This window comes from Larimichthys crocea, chromosome III, assembly GCF_000972845.2.
Source record: "Larimichthys crocea isolate SSNF chromosome III, L_crocea_2.0, whole genome shotgun sequence".
Classification (NCBI taxonomy): domain Eukaryota; kingdom Metazoa; phylum Chordata; class Actinopteri; family Sciaenidae; genus Larimichthys; species Larimichthys crocea.
Genome location: NC_040013.1, coordinates 20,033,029 through 20,047,625, shown reverse-complemented (window position 1 = coordinate 20,047,625; position 14,597 = coordinate 20,033,029). Strand labels below are relative to the sequence as shown.

General features: G+C 41.3%; 1 protein-coding gene across 1 annotated transcript in view; it reads left to right on the top strand.

Annotated features, from left to right (window-relative positions):
• Positions 1-14,597, top strand: part of fmn2a (formin 2a) — a 39,698-nt gene that overhangs the window by 22,272 nt on the left and 2,829 nt on the right. Inside the window, exons 8-15 of the mRNA XM_019269276.2 lie at positions 584-645; positions 4,796-4,887; positions 4,971-5,100; positions 5,203-5,349; positions 6,053-6,112; positions 6,771-6,891; positions 8,966-9,058; positions 13,962-14,013. Of these exons, the coding sequence (XP_019124821.2) occupies positions 584-645; positions 4,796-4,887; positions 4,971-5,100; positions 5,203-5,349; positions 6,053-6,112; positions 6,771-6,891; positions 8,966-9,058; positions 13,962-14,013 (757 nt within the window). The remainder of the gene's footprint in view (positions 1-583; positions 646-4,795; positions 4,888-4,970; positions 5,101-5,202; positions 5,350-6,052; positions 6,113-6,770; positions 6,892-8,965; positions 9,059-13,961; positions 14,014-14,597) is intronic.

Genomic DNA, 14,597 nt, shown 5'->3' with positions numbered 1-14,597 from the left:
ACTGGGTGATTGTGCATACAGCAACACCTCAGCCTCAACACCGCAGACCCCCGGGCTCTGTTTGTCTTTAAACATTTACTTTCAAAGGATTAATGCTCACGGGCGCCAGGTCCTCGCGCCGAGACAAAAAGGCGACACCAGGAATTCAAACACAGGAGTTCAAACACAGATCTTGGTACCTTTGACAGATTTCTAAGACCTTTGCATTTATGTTTTAGTTTGTGGCCCCTTTCTACGCTATCGTGATGAGAGCTGATATCTATGTAACTCACAGCATACGGTGCATGGCACTTGGGCTGTGCAGGGAGAATTGTGTCCTTGTTTCATGCCTCCTTTAGTTGCAGCAAAGCAACACGCCCTTTTAACACAGATTTTGAAATGTGTCAAAAGGTGTTTGTGAGCATTGTTTCAGCCAAAAGAAAAAATGTTAAAAGTCTAGGGATTATGAGAGTGGAGGCCTGTTTGTGCTGGTTTGATTTCCGCCTTGTTAATGGTGTTCCTCCAAAGTAGCTGAGAAATGTCATGACGTGCTTTTAGTGTTAACATTCACATTAACCATGTCGTCCTCTCCTTCCATCTGCAGCTGTCCTAAATATGGACAACACTGTCGTTGATCTGGAGACTCTGCATGCCCTTTATGAAAACGTGAGTATAACAGCGTGCTGTAGAGCTACTTGGAATTGGAACTATGTCTTTCTGGTTACAACTGTAACAAACATTTTTTAACTTTGCCAGTTTTTTACTTTGAAGGGAGGATTATCATGCCTCATGTGGACGGTGGTTTCAGGAAAGTCAATAGACCAGTGAAAAGACAATATCCCAAACTGAAATGCATTTCTGCACTTTCCTGCCAATGCAGAATCATATAAATACACAGTGTTGAGCAACAAACCCAGTACAATTATACAAAGTAACACCACTGACAGCTCAGGCTGATCTTGACTACAACGTTCAGTCTGGGAAAAGTCTCTTTCTTTTTTTTTTCCCCTTTTTCTTTTCCTCTGTGGTTTGCAGTAAAAGTATTATTTTGGAACAGTTTGCTTGTGACAAATAGAATGATTTATGGTTACTCATTTCATGCCATATATGAATAACAGGCAATCATTTTATTATGGAATGAAACCTAAGAAGACCCAACAAGCCATGATATCAACAAAATGGCAAAAATCATTCATCAGCTGTTAGTGTTGTTTTATCTGGCACGTCCCTGAGGGTTAACCACAAAACACCAATTGCTATCCATCAAATGTACCTTTCGAAGATGATCAAAAGCTGAACTTGTAAATACATTGTAGGTGGGGGAAAAAATCCACTTTTTAATTAAAGTGATGCGTCTGTTACATAAAGCAGAATGGATTTTGCAGTGTCAGTCAGATGTCACTTCATTGTGAACATACTCCTTCATGTAGAGTTTATATCCCATGTTCCACTTAAAAGGCTGAATGAAAGGAAGTGTGCATTAGATACCAAAACAAACAGGCGAGCCACAAACTGTACTGGTATGTGTGCTGTTTGGCGACAGAGTCAGTCTTGTGTAGGTCTGTCTGCTGGTCTGGAAGGGAACCAACACTTTTACATAGTAAACATGTTTTCTTCACACTGGATCTGATTGACTTTTGTAATGCCCCTGTGCAAAGCAAACGATAGTTGAGAAACTCCAGCGTTTGTGTCTCATAGCTCCCAAAGTGGTTTAAAAAAAGAAGAGACTACACTGAGGTTTGCCAAGTGAAATGACCACATAGTATCGTATAATATTAGCATAAAAAGAATTACGGAGCTGTCATCACTACTTTGCAATATGTCTCCATTTTGGCTATGAATCGCTCCCTGTATACAGTAAATACATATTCATCAACTTTCACTGATAGGAAATGTCCCCCGCCCAGTGGAAAAGGTTCAGGACCCGTTCGAAGTCAGGTCAGTAAATAATGGAACATAAAAACGGGCATTTTTTTTTTTCCACATTTCAAATGTAATACAGTTTAAAAATGCTGTGAAATTCCTGTGAATTGCTTTTTGGCAGAACTACACAGGAGAGGCCTGGACCTTTGGCTGCCAGAGGCATATTAATAATGTTGATCATGGGAATGAGACTGAGGCTTGAGACAAGCTGTAGTTATGAACCAATGTGTCATAACTGAGGATCAAAAGTCTTCTAACCTCTCCACTCACCCCGAGACTTCAAGCCCTCTCCCTCTCTCCCTCTTACTCCTTCTCCCCCTTATGGCCTAAGGCTATGTTATTGAGTTGAGGAGCCAAATTGTTTCTCTTTTGTATTGCGAGACTCCATCCTGTCTGTGGGTCTCCAGCCCCCTAAACCACAGTTGGCAGCACAGTCAGCCTGTCTTGAGGAATGTGAGGGGCTTCTAATGGTTACACCCTCCACTCACTGTGCTAGGAGCGAGATCACACACTGCTCTCTCTCACTCTTTTTTTTTTTTTTTTTTTCACACACAAACATGCTTGCAAATAAACATGTTGACCCACACAAATGTGCAAATGCTGTACTGTATGTACGCGGACAGAAACACACGCAAACATATATACAGGGACAGAGTCGCTCAGTCTATGAGTTGTGGATTATAGCCACTCCTGTTCTTTGAACAATAAGCCACCACCATTAAATGGGTCATAGTGATAGTGGGACACCGCTCCCTCCCCTCTAATATCACAAGCCATAATCTGGGCCCAGACTGTCTTAAGTTCAGACTGCTTTCAGCTGACAGTAGCTCAATGTCATGGAGGTCAGTTACAGCCAAAGTCCCTCCCACGAACTTTTACACTACAAATAAACACCTTGTACTATTTCTTTTAAAGGCCTTGTGATGTCTAATTATATTTGACGTGTTTATTACATGATGCAATTTGTCATTTGCCCACTATTCTTTGGCAGCTCACATGTACAAATAATCTCATAAATGTTGTTCCATTGAAAATTGAGTGACATAAATAGTGATTAAGCTCTGGCTGGTTCTGTTTAGCCCTGTACTAGAAACCTGGCTAATGAATACCACTTGGCTATCGCTAGAATTTTGGCATCACAAATATCATCCTACTTTCTTTTGCATTTGATATTCCACATGGGACTGTATTTCTCATGCTAACAACCACTGCAACATGCCCTAGCAATTCAAAGATCACACGCTAATGCCTACTTGTCCCCAATTACACCAAACACTGCTGGGCTTCGCTGCTGCCCTTTGAAAAGGATCTGCTTTGTATTAAATATATTTACACTTGAAAACATCTCGAGAGAAGGCGAAGGAGAGCTTGCCCTCGTCGACAGAAGGCAGCGGTGTGTAGAATACTAATCGGGCCCTCAGTGCGTTTGATGCTGGTGTTTGATGTTTTCCAAGGATCCATGCCGAGGCCAAACCCCAGAGAGAAAGATGGAGAGAAACAGAGAGACCAGACTGAGACTCTTTGGGGGTCTATGAGCTCTGGAGGGACTGGGAGAGAGTTTACATTCTCTTCCTGGAGATGGTTTTATTGTTTTGCCCAACTGCTTCAGACACATTAACAACTATTGTCTTTGCCTCTTGTGAAATGAAGGGGCATTTCTGGTCTGCTTTTTTTTATACCACCTTGTATAAAACTGTGGTCCAGCGCTTGACAGCAGGATAATGGTCTGGAATGTACTCTGGCTGAAGGCAACTCTTTAGCATTTATGAACCTTATACTGTATAGACTGGCTACAAAATGGCACAATTTGAAAATTCTTTTACGCTTGAGATAAAGTTTGTCCACAGACCAAAATAGAGCACTAAATTGACAAAACAAACTAACCTCAAGTTCCATTTAGTAGCTGCCCTAGAGCTTTCCGTCACACCGCATGATCTTCATCGGCAGATGGAGTTCACCAGTTGTTAGGGAACTGTGAAAATTACATTTTCCTGTTTTTGAGGACTTCTTGTTGGCTTGGAAGCTGACGTTCAAGGTTCAGACTTGATCTTGAGCTAACAAAGCAAGATGCTGTCCATTTAGTAAGTGTTCTGGTCCTGTTGATTGTATAATATGATCTTCAGGTGCATCTATACTGTCCGATTCAGAGGTCCTAATGATAAAAAAAAACATCCAGTATGAACCTAGAAAAGGCCTATACATGGTAACTGTCACAGAGACTTGCAGAGGAGCCAACCTGCGCACCTCCCTAATCTCAATAATGTGTTTTGTACTTGTGTCTCAAGCAAACTGATTGGTTGATTGAACATCCTATTGAAAACAGTTTGGGCGCACATTCTAGCATTGTGCTGCCATCTTCTTTTCAAGGCATCTCATGTTGTTGCCCATCTTGTCATTGTCTCATCCATTTATATTGATGAATCCAAATTCTTTCATGTTTGTTGTGAAATGTGAAACTGATTTCCTTCCTTCATTTTCTGTCATTTTGTGGTTTGCTAAGCATGACAATGCTAGTAGTGGGCACATAGTGGACACATACCCCATGTGTAAAAGAAAAGCATGAGAATATGTCTTACATGCAACCCAACGAAGCAGAATTCCAGTTTAATATCAATGTGTTTGATCAGGGAAACATCAGGAACTGATAAAATTGAGCCCTTGATGCCAAAATATGCGCATACTGTATTTTGGTCAGCTAGTCTTACACTTTGATTTGAGTACAAAAAAAATCCTTTGTCAACTGTGAGACTTTGTTATTCATGACATTGTTCATACATACGTTAATATATTCATACACTTTTATGGTATCCTGTACTCTTAAGTGCCTTTAGGTTTCATCTGCCCAGATACAATAAATTTCCATCTTAACTAAATCTCCATTTTCATTTGACAGAGAGCTCAAGCTGATGAGATGGACGGCATTAAGAAGCATATTAAATCCTCCAAAGATAAGGAGGATGCCAAGCCACTGGACAAGCCGGAACAGTAAGAGCTGAACCAAATTTAGTACATGTGAGTTGTGTCATTAAACAGATGTATCATGGTGAATGACTGTGCACCCTCATCAGGTTTCTATTCCAGTTATCTCAAATTCCCAACTTCTCCGAGCGAGTTTTCTGCATCCTGTTTCAGTCAACCTTCCACGAATGTATCACCTCAATTCTCCGCAAAGTGGAAATCCTTCAGAGAGTGTGCAAGGTGAGCCACTGGTTTTCCTCTCCTTTCATTTTCCTTTCTGTCACTCAATTTAACCTTCACCCTCATTTAATTTGTTTGTGTGTGTGTGTGTGTGTGTACTAGTCTCTCCAGAGTGGTGAGTGTGTATTGAAGGTGCTTGGCCTGGTGCTTGCTTTTGGCAACTTCATGAACGGAGGTAATCGTTCCCGAGGGCAGGCCGATGGCTTCACCTTGGACATTCTGCCAAAACTGAAGGACGTTAAGAGCAGTGTGAGTCTGTGTGTTATAGGGAGCAAAAGCAAACATCACTCAGTCTACAAGAGCAGACATTTAATTAGGTGTTATTCACAAGCAAACAGGAAACCGAAAGTGTGCATAAATCTGTGTAAGAGAAGTAAAGGATACAAAGCTGTGTAATTTATGTTCGCCCATAAAAACACAGCTTTATTCTGTAATTCACATTGTACTAAAAAAAATAAGTGGTGTGGGAAAATGGAGAGTTTAAATGTTGATTTGGACTCAGTTTTACATTTGTCCCATCTCTGGTTGAGTCCAGGAGTTGAAAGGGACCTTCATTGCTGTCAAACATGTGGACCATAGCTGTTCAAATTTGGAGGAGAGGCCATTCTGTTTACTGTTCTTATTCAATATCATAACGAGCTCACTGTGCCCTTGGCACTGCCATATAAGGACACAGTGGTTTGTGTTTTTGTGGTGGTGGACCGAGTAAGGTATCCATAAAGAACATCAAACTTTCCACCAACTCTGAGTTATGACAGCCAGCCCAGCACAGTTATGTTTTGTTGTATTGCTCTTCCAATGTCATGATTTATCCCCAACTTCTACAACCGCTGTCTCTATTCTTGTTTTCCTTGTACAAATTAAAACGTCCTGCTCCAAAATGATTAAATTAATAAATAAAAGGAATTTGGTTTATTTATTTGGACCTTTTTTTTTTCTTTCTTTCTTTCAGGATAACTCCCAGAGTCTTTTGTCCTACATAGTTGCTTACTATCTAAGGCACTTTGATGAGGTATGTTTTGGTTCCTGTTTATTTGAATCACTTTTCTGTTTTAGTCTGATTTGCTTAGAAATCCTTCCAGAGCTCTCTTTTCATCTCCTCTCTTGCCAGAGGATACTATGGCTTATCCTTTATCAAATTATTTATTTTCTTTTTCTTCATTTACGGCAGAAACAAATCTCTCTCCTCCTCTGGCTCTCTTATAATTTTCTTTCTGTCTTTCACTCTTCATCTCCCGCTCTTGCTCTGCTTTGGTCTGGGTTCATTCAAACCTGCAGTCTGTTCATTGGCACAGCATCCAAAGGAGCTCTAGTGTAAATAATTAGGTTCTCCAGATGAGATGAACTCAGTAGAGTGCTGCTTGCCAAAATCAACCTGCATGACATGGCTCTAGCGCTCATAATGGCCTTGTAGTAAGTCTGATGGAGGGAATTGCAATATACTTTCGGCACCAAGCTTAATGGTCATTATCTGCTGTATTTTCAGCCATATCTTCTCTGAGATGTTTGGACTGCTGATAAGTACATCTAGGTCTCTGAAGACATTTATTTCAATCTTGCCTAGTGTGTACAGTATATACTAGAGAGGCCCTCTTCCATTTGAGAAAGATTGACTTTGACATTGGTGTGTGTGTGTGTTTTGTGCATGAATGTGTGTTGTGCTTTACCAGGATGCTGGCAGAGAGACGTGTATCTACCCTCTGCCTGAGCCCCAGGACCTTTTCCAGGCCTCCCAGATGAAGTTTGACGACTTTCAAAGAGATTTGCGCAAGCTGAAGAAAGACCTCAATGGTATGGTTGTCAACCTACGTTCCAAAACCTTTTAAACTGCATATTTACAACAAGCTTAGCAGGTAGTAAGCTTGACTATGCTATATCCAGCAAATTATGGCAGGTGTCATATCGTGTTTATATGGCGTAGGAACAAATGATCTATTAATCAATGCACATATCCAAGCACAACGGAAAAATTATTTTCCAAACCTGACCAGCTATGGTCATGTGTGGATCGTAGAGGCGGGTCAACAGAGAGATAGCATCTGTTTGTCGTACAGACGAGCTAACCAGAAGCAGATGTGGCTTGTCAGATGTAGACTCCTGTTGGACCTGGTGTGCCTTTGCTGTCCTCATGAAATAGAGATCGAAATATAGAGGGGGCAAGGTTAGGGAACTTCACTACCCATGCAAAATATCAAACGTTTATCAGCTATTCACTGAACTGTAAGAAACTCCCCTCGAGGTCTAAATCACCTCTGCCTGTGAGATACGAAAACCAAGATTTCAGAATATCCCTGCATGTCTCCGTGGATGATGTGCGTGATCACCTAGATATGATTGATGCATGCACTGATTTGGTTAATGGCTTTGAGTCTCTGAACAAATTACTGATGAATGAATGAAATAATGAAGTACAGAGTGAATCAGTTACCAAACCAAAACATATGTATTGCATAACTTTCCATGCGGATGATACACTTTCTCCTAGCCAGCTTTTATATACTGAACATATCATTATTTTAGGTTAAACCATCAAACCATCAGTTATAGCGGGAATAAAACAAAACAAAACAAATGTTTTTTAGTGGGTTTGACAAACCAGGAGTTGGGATTCAAAATTTCCATGGAGCTTTGACAATTATGTAATCCCTCAGTTAAGTCAAAACATAATAAAACAACATGTGAGTAAAACTTTTATTATCAAACATAGCAAATACGTGCATTATATAAATACAAGTAAATGTATAAAAGAGGTTTTTAAAAATATGTACAACAATGAATGTTATTGCATATCAAGACCTCAGGAAAAAAACTGTGGAAATTGGATTATACTTGACATGCCAAACTGATTGGTTGAGTGCAAAGAGTCCTAATGAATGAGGCAGTTGGGAAATACTCCCTTTCATTACTCTGTCTCAAGTCACTCAGCACTCGGAACACTTTCCAAAGACTCAAGTGCCTACAGGTGGTAAAAAACGACTGTGTATTTTTGTGCAAACATATGTGCACACACGTGTGAGTACCTACATGTGTATGTTTGAGCGTGTAAGCTTGCAGGTCGATGGACAATTCCCCAAACCTGGTCTGTTCTCTATCATGTTTTATGCATCTCTGCTGCTAAACCAATCAGGTGCCTGAGCGGTGTTGCCAAATATTGTTTTTCCTCTGCCATAATGATTCTTTAGGCTGTTCATTATTTGCAATTCATAAAGATGAAGTTGCTCGCAGGGGAAATAGACTTGCGTCTGCTTTGACCTCAGTGGCAGTGGCACATACTGGCCGTACATAAATACATCATCACATGCTATACCTGCAGACCTCTTCATTACCTAGCAAAGCCGGCTGAGTGCTCTAGCAGACGTGGGCTTCGATGACAGTTCCCAGTGGGGGGTTCCGATAGGTAGGCGGCGCTGAAATGGCCTTGGCTGGCCCGAAGGACATCAGCAAGCAGCACAGTGAAGAGGGCTCGCTGTGTACCTTTTTAGGTTTAGGCACCATATGGTCTATGAATTACCACTTGCCCAGTCCCGACCTCCCTGTTCCCTTAAGCGTCTCATGGCCTCTCCACCTCTAAGGCCTTGAGCTGGGTTTTTGTATCCGTTATGGTTACAGATAGAGCGTGACGATAAGGTTCTCCTGGGATCAGAGCGTAGGCCTTCCTGGTTCCTGGGGGTGCCTGATTAGTCATTATGGGTTATTATGTCTTTGCTGACACATATTCAGCATACATTCAGCAGAGATTTATCAAAGCAAGCTCAATCAGGGTGAAGTGCTCTGCAGAGATTGTAATTACAACACAAATGCTGGATAAGATATTATTGCTTGGAAAGCAGTCCCCTCTCATCATGATCATCATTTGTTGTTTCAGCATGCTCAGTGGAGACGGAGAAAGTTTGCAAGTTGTCCTCTGAAGAGAACCTGCAACCCTTTAAGGACAAGATGGATGAATTTCTTAGCCAAGGTGAGCCTGTTTTCCAAATAAATAAAAAGTGATGATTGATGCGGTTTTCCCCAGTCTCATTAATGGATGTCTGGAAAGTTTCTTTTCTTTGTCAATGAATCCCATGAAAAGACCAAAACCAATTGATCTTGCTGTACACTGTCGGATATACCTTATTGCTGATAGTGCTCCATTAGTCTAATAACTGTTAGACGCCTCAGTGAGCAACTCTGTTCATTACCCTGAACTTGGGAAGCCTATGTAGTGTATTTTGAGTCCCATATAAACTGTTCTGAGGCCTTTAAATATACAGAACTTCACCCAGTGCACTGCTAAAAAGAATCCGCAACAACTACACTATTGTTTGCAGAATATTGCTGGCTTTGTTCTTTAAATATGATGAAACAGATAAGTCGGGCTGCTTACATATATGGTTTGCTGATCTGTGTCACCACCAGACAAGGAGTCAAAACAATAGAGGCAAAAAATGTTTCCCTTCTGATTCAAAAAGTCGTAGTCTGTGCTGGTGTACTCTTGGCATATCTACAGTACGTTGAAAATGCATCTAAGGTGTGAGAGTATGTGAAGCAGCTCATCAGTCAGAATGATTGAAGTCCTATACGACCGCAGACACATTTCCAAATCTGTTTCATGCTGTTTTCTGGTTGATATACAGTACACACACAAGGGTTCACTCGGTGTTGTTTCCATAGGGACGTCTGTTTATTCCAGGGTGTATTGAATAACTCACAGCTATTGTTTCAAGTATGTCTATCTTCTTTGGTGGATTATGCCTGCACATGGTAGCTAGGTCTTTTATCTTGATCTCTACCTTATAACACAGAGCGTGTCTTGCTCTACCTCAAAAGAAGATTCAGGATGGCCGGAGGTGAACCTGTCATGCAGCCTGTTAAATTGGCTGCAGAGAACAGAGCTGGATGCCTGAGAGGCTGGAAGAAAGCTGACTTGTTCGGCACCTGATCCCTTTCACTTGGTAGTTTGACGTAATGAAATGTTTTTGTCACATATTTATCCTTTTCCCTGGTGTTAGTTCCTGTCTTCCTTTATTTTCTTTCCACTCGGCTGCTTTCCTTCTTCTGTCAGAGGAGGGACAGAAAGATTAGAAGCACCCCGTTGCCTTCTTGACCTCTTTTCTTTTTCTATCACTCCTTCACTGCTATTAGGAAATCAAATAAACCTTCACAGGGAGGTGTTTACTAAGAGAGCTGTTAAAACAATGATGATGAATTGATTGTAAAAGATCACTTCCTTTTCCATTGCCCTTTTATTCCAACTAGACTAAGAGACTACAGTAATGCTGGCAGCTGGATACACAGCTGTGCTGTGAGCTGTATGCTAATGTCAGCATGCTAACACGCTCACTATAATAAATGTTATGTTAATTGCTTATGTTTCGCGTGTATGTCTACCATCGTCACCATCTTCAGGGGGCGGCAGTAGCACAGTCCATAGAGACTTTGCTTGGGAACTGGAGGGTGGCTGGTTCAAGTCCTGTATGGACCAAAAACATGGAAGGTGGACTGGTAGCTGGAGAGGTGCCAGTTCACCTCCTGGGCACTGCAGAGGTGCCCTTGAGCCCCCCAACTGCTTGCTGGGTACTCCTTAGGGGGGCTGCCCATCACTCCACCATCTCTCTCCAACTGCATGTCTATGAGCCCTTGTACTGCATGTGTGTGTGTGTGTGGGTTGTCATGTATAAATAAAATAAAAAAACAGTGAAAAAAGAATTTCCCAGGGCGGTCGGTAGCGTAGTGGGTTACGTGGCCGCCCCGTGTGTAGAGGCTACAGTCCTCACTGCAGCCGGCCCCGGTTCGAATCCTGCATGCGTGTCATTCCCATCTCTCTGCCCCCTGCTTCCTGTCTATCTTCCTTCCTTCTACCTATCGTTAAAAGGCATAAAAAGGCCAAAAGATATAATCAAAAAGAAAAAAGAAAAAAAAAAGGAATTTCCCTATATATCTTATCTTAGTTTAGGAAGCTAGCATCATGCAAATTAGCACTAAACACAAAAAACTGCTGAAAAAAAAAATCATAGAAAAAAATCATAAAACAAAGGTTTTGAAATTTAACACGATGATTGATGAAATGGTACAGGATCACCAAAGTTCATCCATCAGTTGTCGAAACACTTTATTCAAAACCACAAATGTCAACCTCATCATGGCTCTCGATGAAAAGTTTTGCGCCAATCCATCAAGTAAATGTTAAAATATTTCACTGGGTAAGTGAAAATTTTAACATGCTGGAAATGCTACATAAAAAAAAAATCAGGTCATTGAGATTCATCTGGATATCTGTACCAAATGTCATGGCAATCCACCAAGTATTTCCTGAGCCATTTCATCCTGGATCAAACGTGGCCATTCCTAGTGCCACCACTAAACTGCAGACACCACGAGAACAAACTAAAGCTAGAAAAAAAAAATCTCTTCTGTTCTGAAGATGGCTGAACAGCTACTGCTACATTTTTGTTCTAGATATTGTTACAGCAAAATCCACCGAAAATGTACTCATGTTTGTTCGTCATGTCCACCAGATGTCATATCGTCATGCTTTTTTTATCCATAATCTGACATCTACAATACAACAATATTGGGATATTGTGGTCCACTTCAAAGGTGTAAGACTTAGTTTGTTATGCTTGTTTTAACATAACAAGCCAAATGTCATTCTTTATGTAGCATATGCTTTGACCTTGGCTACATTCAGTTGACTGTGACCAATCTTTCTGAAGGACCTGGCTCACAGGCCTCTCCTCCAACTGCTTTTGTATTCAGATGAGAGTATAATATATAGCATATGTTCTTCCGTGGTAATGCTCACTGTCCATTTTAAAGGAAGTCTGCAGATGAAAGCATCTCTCCCATTTCCACCTCTCCCCCTCTCTTTCTCTCTTTTCCTTTCTCGCTCTCTGTGTTTGAGAGAAATATGGGAGCTCTCTCTTTGATGCAAATGACGAGGTTTTTCCTCTGAGAGCAGAATGTAAGCACCGTAACACGGACATGTGACTCAGAAGGCTCCAGACGGGATTCTTGGGGTTCCTCCACTGTGGCGGTGAAAAAAGAACAACAGCCAAATGTCTTATTTTTGTTATTTCTGTAATTTCTAAAAAGCCTGGGGTTAAACTGTTTCTGGCTCCACAGTTTAAACCACTTTTGTTTATTTTCTGACCATGAAACTAACCACAGAATAACAGTGGGAGCGGACTTGTTGGAGCTCGGCTGTTTGGTCTAGCTCGATTTTCCCCGCTCGCTTCACAAATTCTCATGCATACAGGCCTTTGATGGAGTCACTGTGACTAGCGAGAGAGCACTGGCCATGTGATAATCTGTTTCTGATGGACATGAAGATTAGTAAGACTGATGTCAAAGGCTCCCTCGTTTTTCTACCTCTGCTGCTTGGGATGTCACATCATGTGCAGCGGGCCAATATAATTAAAATGAACATCAATTTTTCCTGTTTATGTACACAATGTTCACATATTAAATAGACATGCTGGTCTTTATTATGTTGAACCACATGATGCGATAACAGAACTAACATCTTTAAATAATATTCGGTGAAATGTTTTCTTTTTGTTTTGTTGTAAATACAATGTTCAGCAGTTTATTTATCGTGTCCCACAATACCGCATTGTTTCATATATCACCACAACAATACAAGTAGATAAGAACAGAATGACTCACATTAAAGTCATATTGAAGTGTTTAATGTCTGGGAAATGTCAGAGTTTATCTATTTTTAATTGATATTCAAATACACTGGACATCAATCATAGCAGAATTGTCCAGCTCAGTGTTATTAAGTGCTGTTAGTAAGCGGTGAGCAACATCTCTTACCAGAACAAAGCAAAGATGTTGATGCTGATGGTTTTCTAGCAGGCCCCATTCATATTACTTATCAGTTTGTCATCATTTATTGATGAGCCATTAGCAAGGAGAGACACAATTGTGGCCTACAGAGTGATTTAGCACAGTGGAATGATAAAGAATAGTGCCGGTCTCGACGGGTTTGTCTGAGATCTTCTAGACGTGGCTCTGGCTTCAATTACACGTTAGCAACCAGATATTCCCGGGATAAGAGCAGAACATAGATTTGTGCCAGGAAAGATTCTCTGTCCCATCCACTGTCATGTCTGTCTAGGGAAACCTTGAGGAGGCCATAGGTCATTTCTGATCATTTGACAGTTTGAGACAGCAGCAGCTTACAGATAATTGGCCTTGAGGGGACAGAGAAGCTGTCCGGGGGAGAATTTATTTAATGTCTAACCTTTTGTCAGACAGCAGCACAGTAAAGATATAGACCCTGGAAAATACAGCTGGATTGACTCTACTACTACTCTTATGAAATCAGCCCATGGATCTGAAATTTGATAAGTGGTAACCTGCAGCATTTTCCTGACTGAGGCTGTCACATTTCACTGCTGTTCTCTTAAATCATAATTTATAACACAGTCAAAATGATCCTGATGGCCCACAGAGATAAATGTTGTGGCCTGCTGGAAATATCTCCTAATGTGTACCATGGTGTCCAACTCTCTCAGTTTTCTTACCCACTTGCTGTCTCCCTTTAACTCTCTCACACCTCACTCACACACACACACACACACACACAGAGTCATTTGTCTCCATTCGATGTAACACTACACAAAGAAGCACTTGTCTTGCAATCTGCAGTGCTCATTTGTCAGTTGTGCAACAGCGGACAATCCAACACTTAATAACCTGGTGGCACAGCTTTGACCTTGAATAGCGCCGTCGATTTAAGTAATGGTGACGTGTGGAATCCTCCTTATGTACAAGTTGCGTTGTAGGTGAAAGATGTATTTTCCGATGTTACAGGAAATCCTGTATCTGTCCTAATCCTAATCTAATCCTGTATTTATTTATGCCTTCTTTTACAGCCAAAACTGACCTGGAAACTCAAGAGAAGCAGCTGGCAGACACTCAAAAGATGTAAGAGCTCTCCTTATCTTTAAACATTTGCCTGCAGCTTCTTCACCTGAAAATAAACGCAGTCACTTCTGCTCTGTTTCATTCTGCCTTCTCTCTCGAGCGTCAAAGCCACGGCGGCCACGGTTGTGAATTTGAAAGTCAAGGCAACAACGGCATAATGCAAACCAATAAAGTTTGAAGTGATATATTGTCACAACGGTGAAGAAATATAATCTTGCTGCTTTGTCAATATTTAGGACTCCTGGTTCCTTCAGTTACATGGAAGGTGCAGGCCATCATGCCAGGCCTTCGGTAGACGGGAGGCCCCCTGTGCAGTGTCTGTGTTGTTTATCTAAGCGGAGCGAGAGTAGACAGCCTTGGCTCCAGGCTTCTGTTACTGCTGGCTAGGAATGTGTTCCTATAGCACACTCCAAACAAAGAGACCCCAACCTGTCCACTGTATTGATCCACTGCAAATGGCCACCACATTTAACACTTTAGCATGTGTCCACCCGTATGCCATATCCATGCTTTCCTTCTGCTAGATCTGTCTTTGTCTCCTTGTCGGACATCTTTTTTTTCCCCTGCCCCTCTTTCCTCACTCA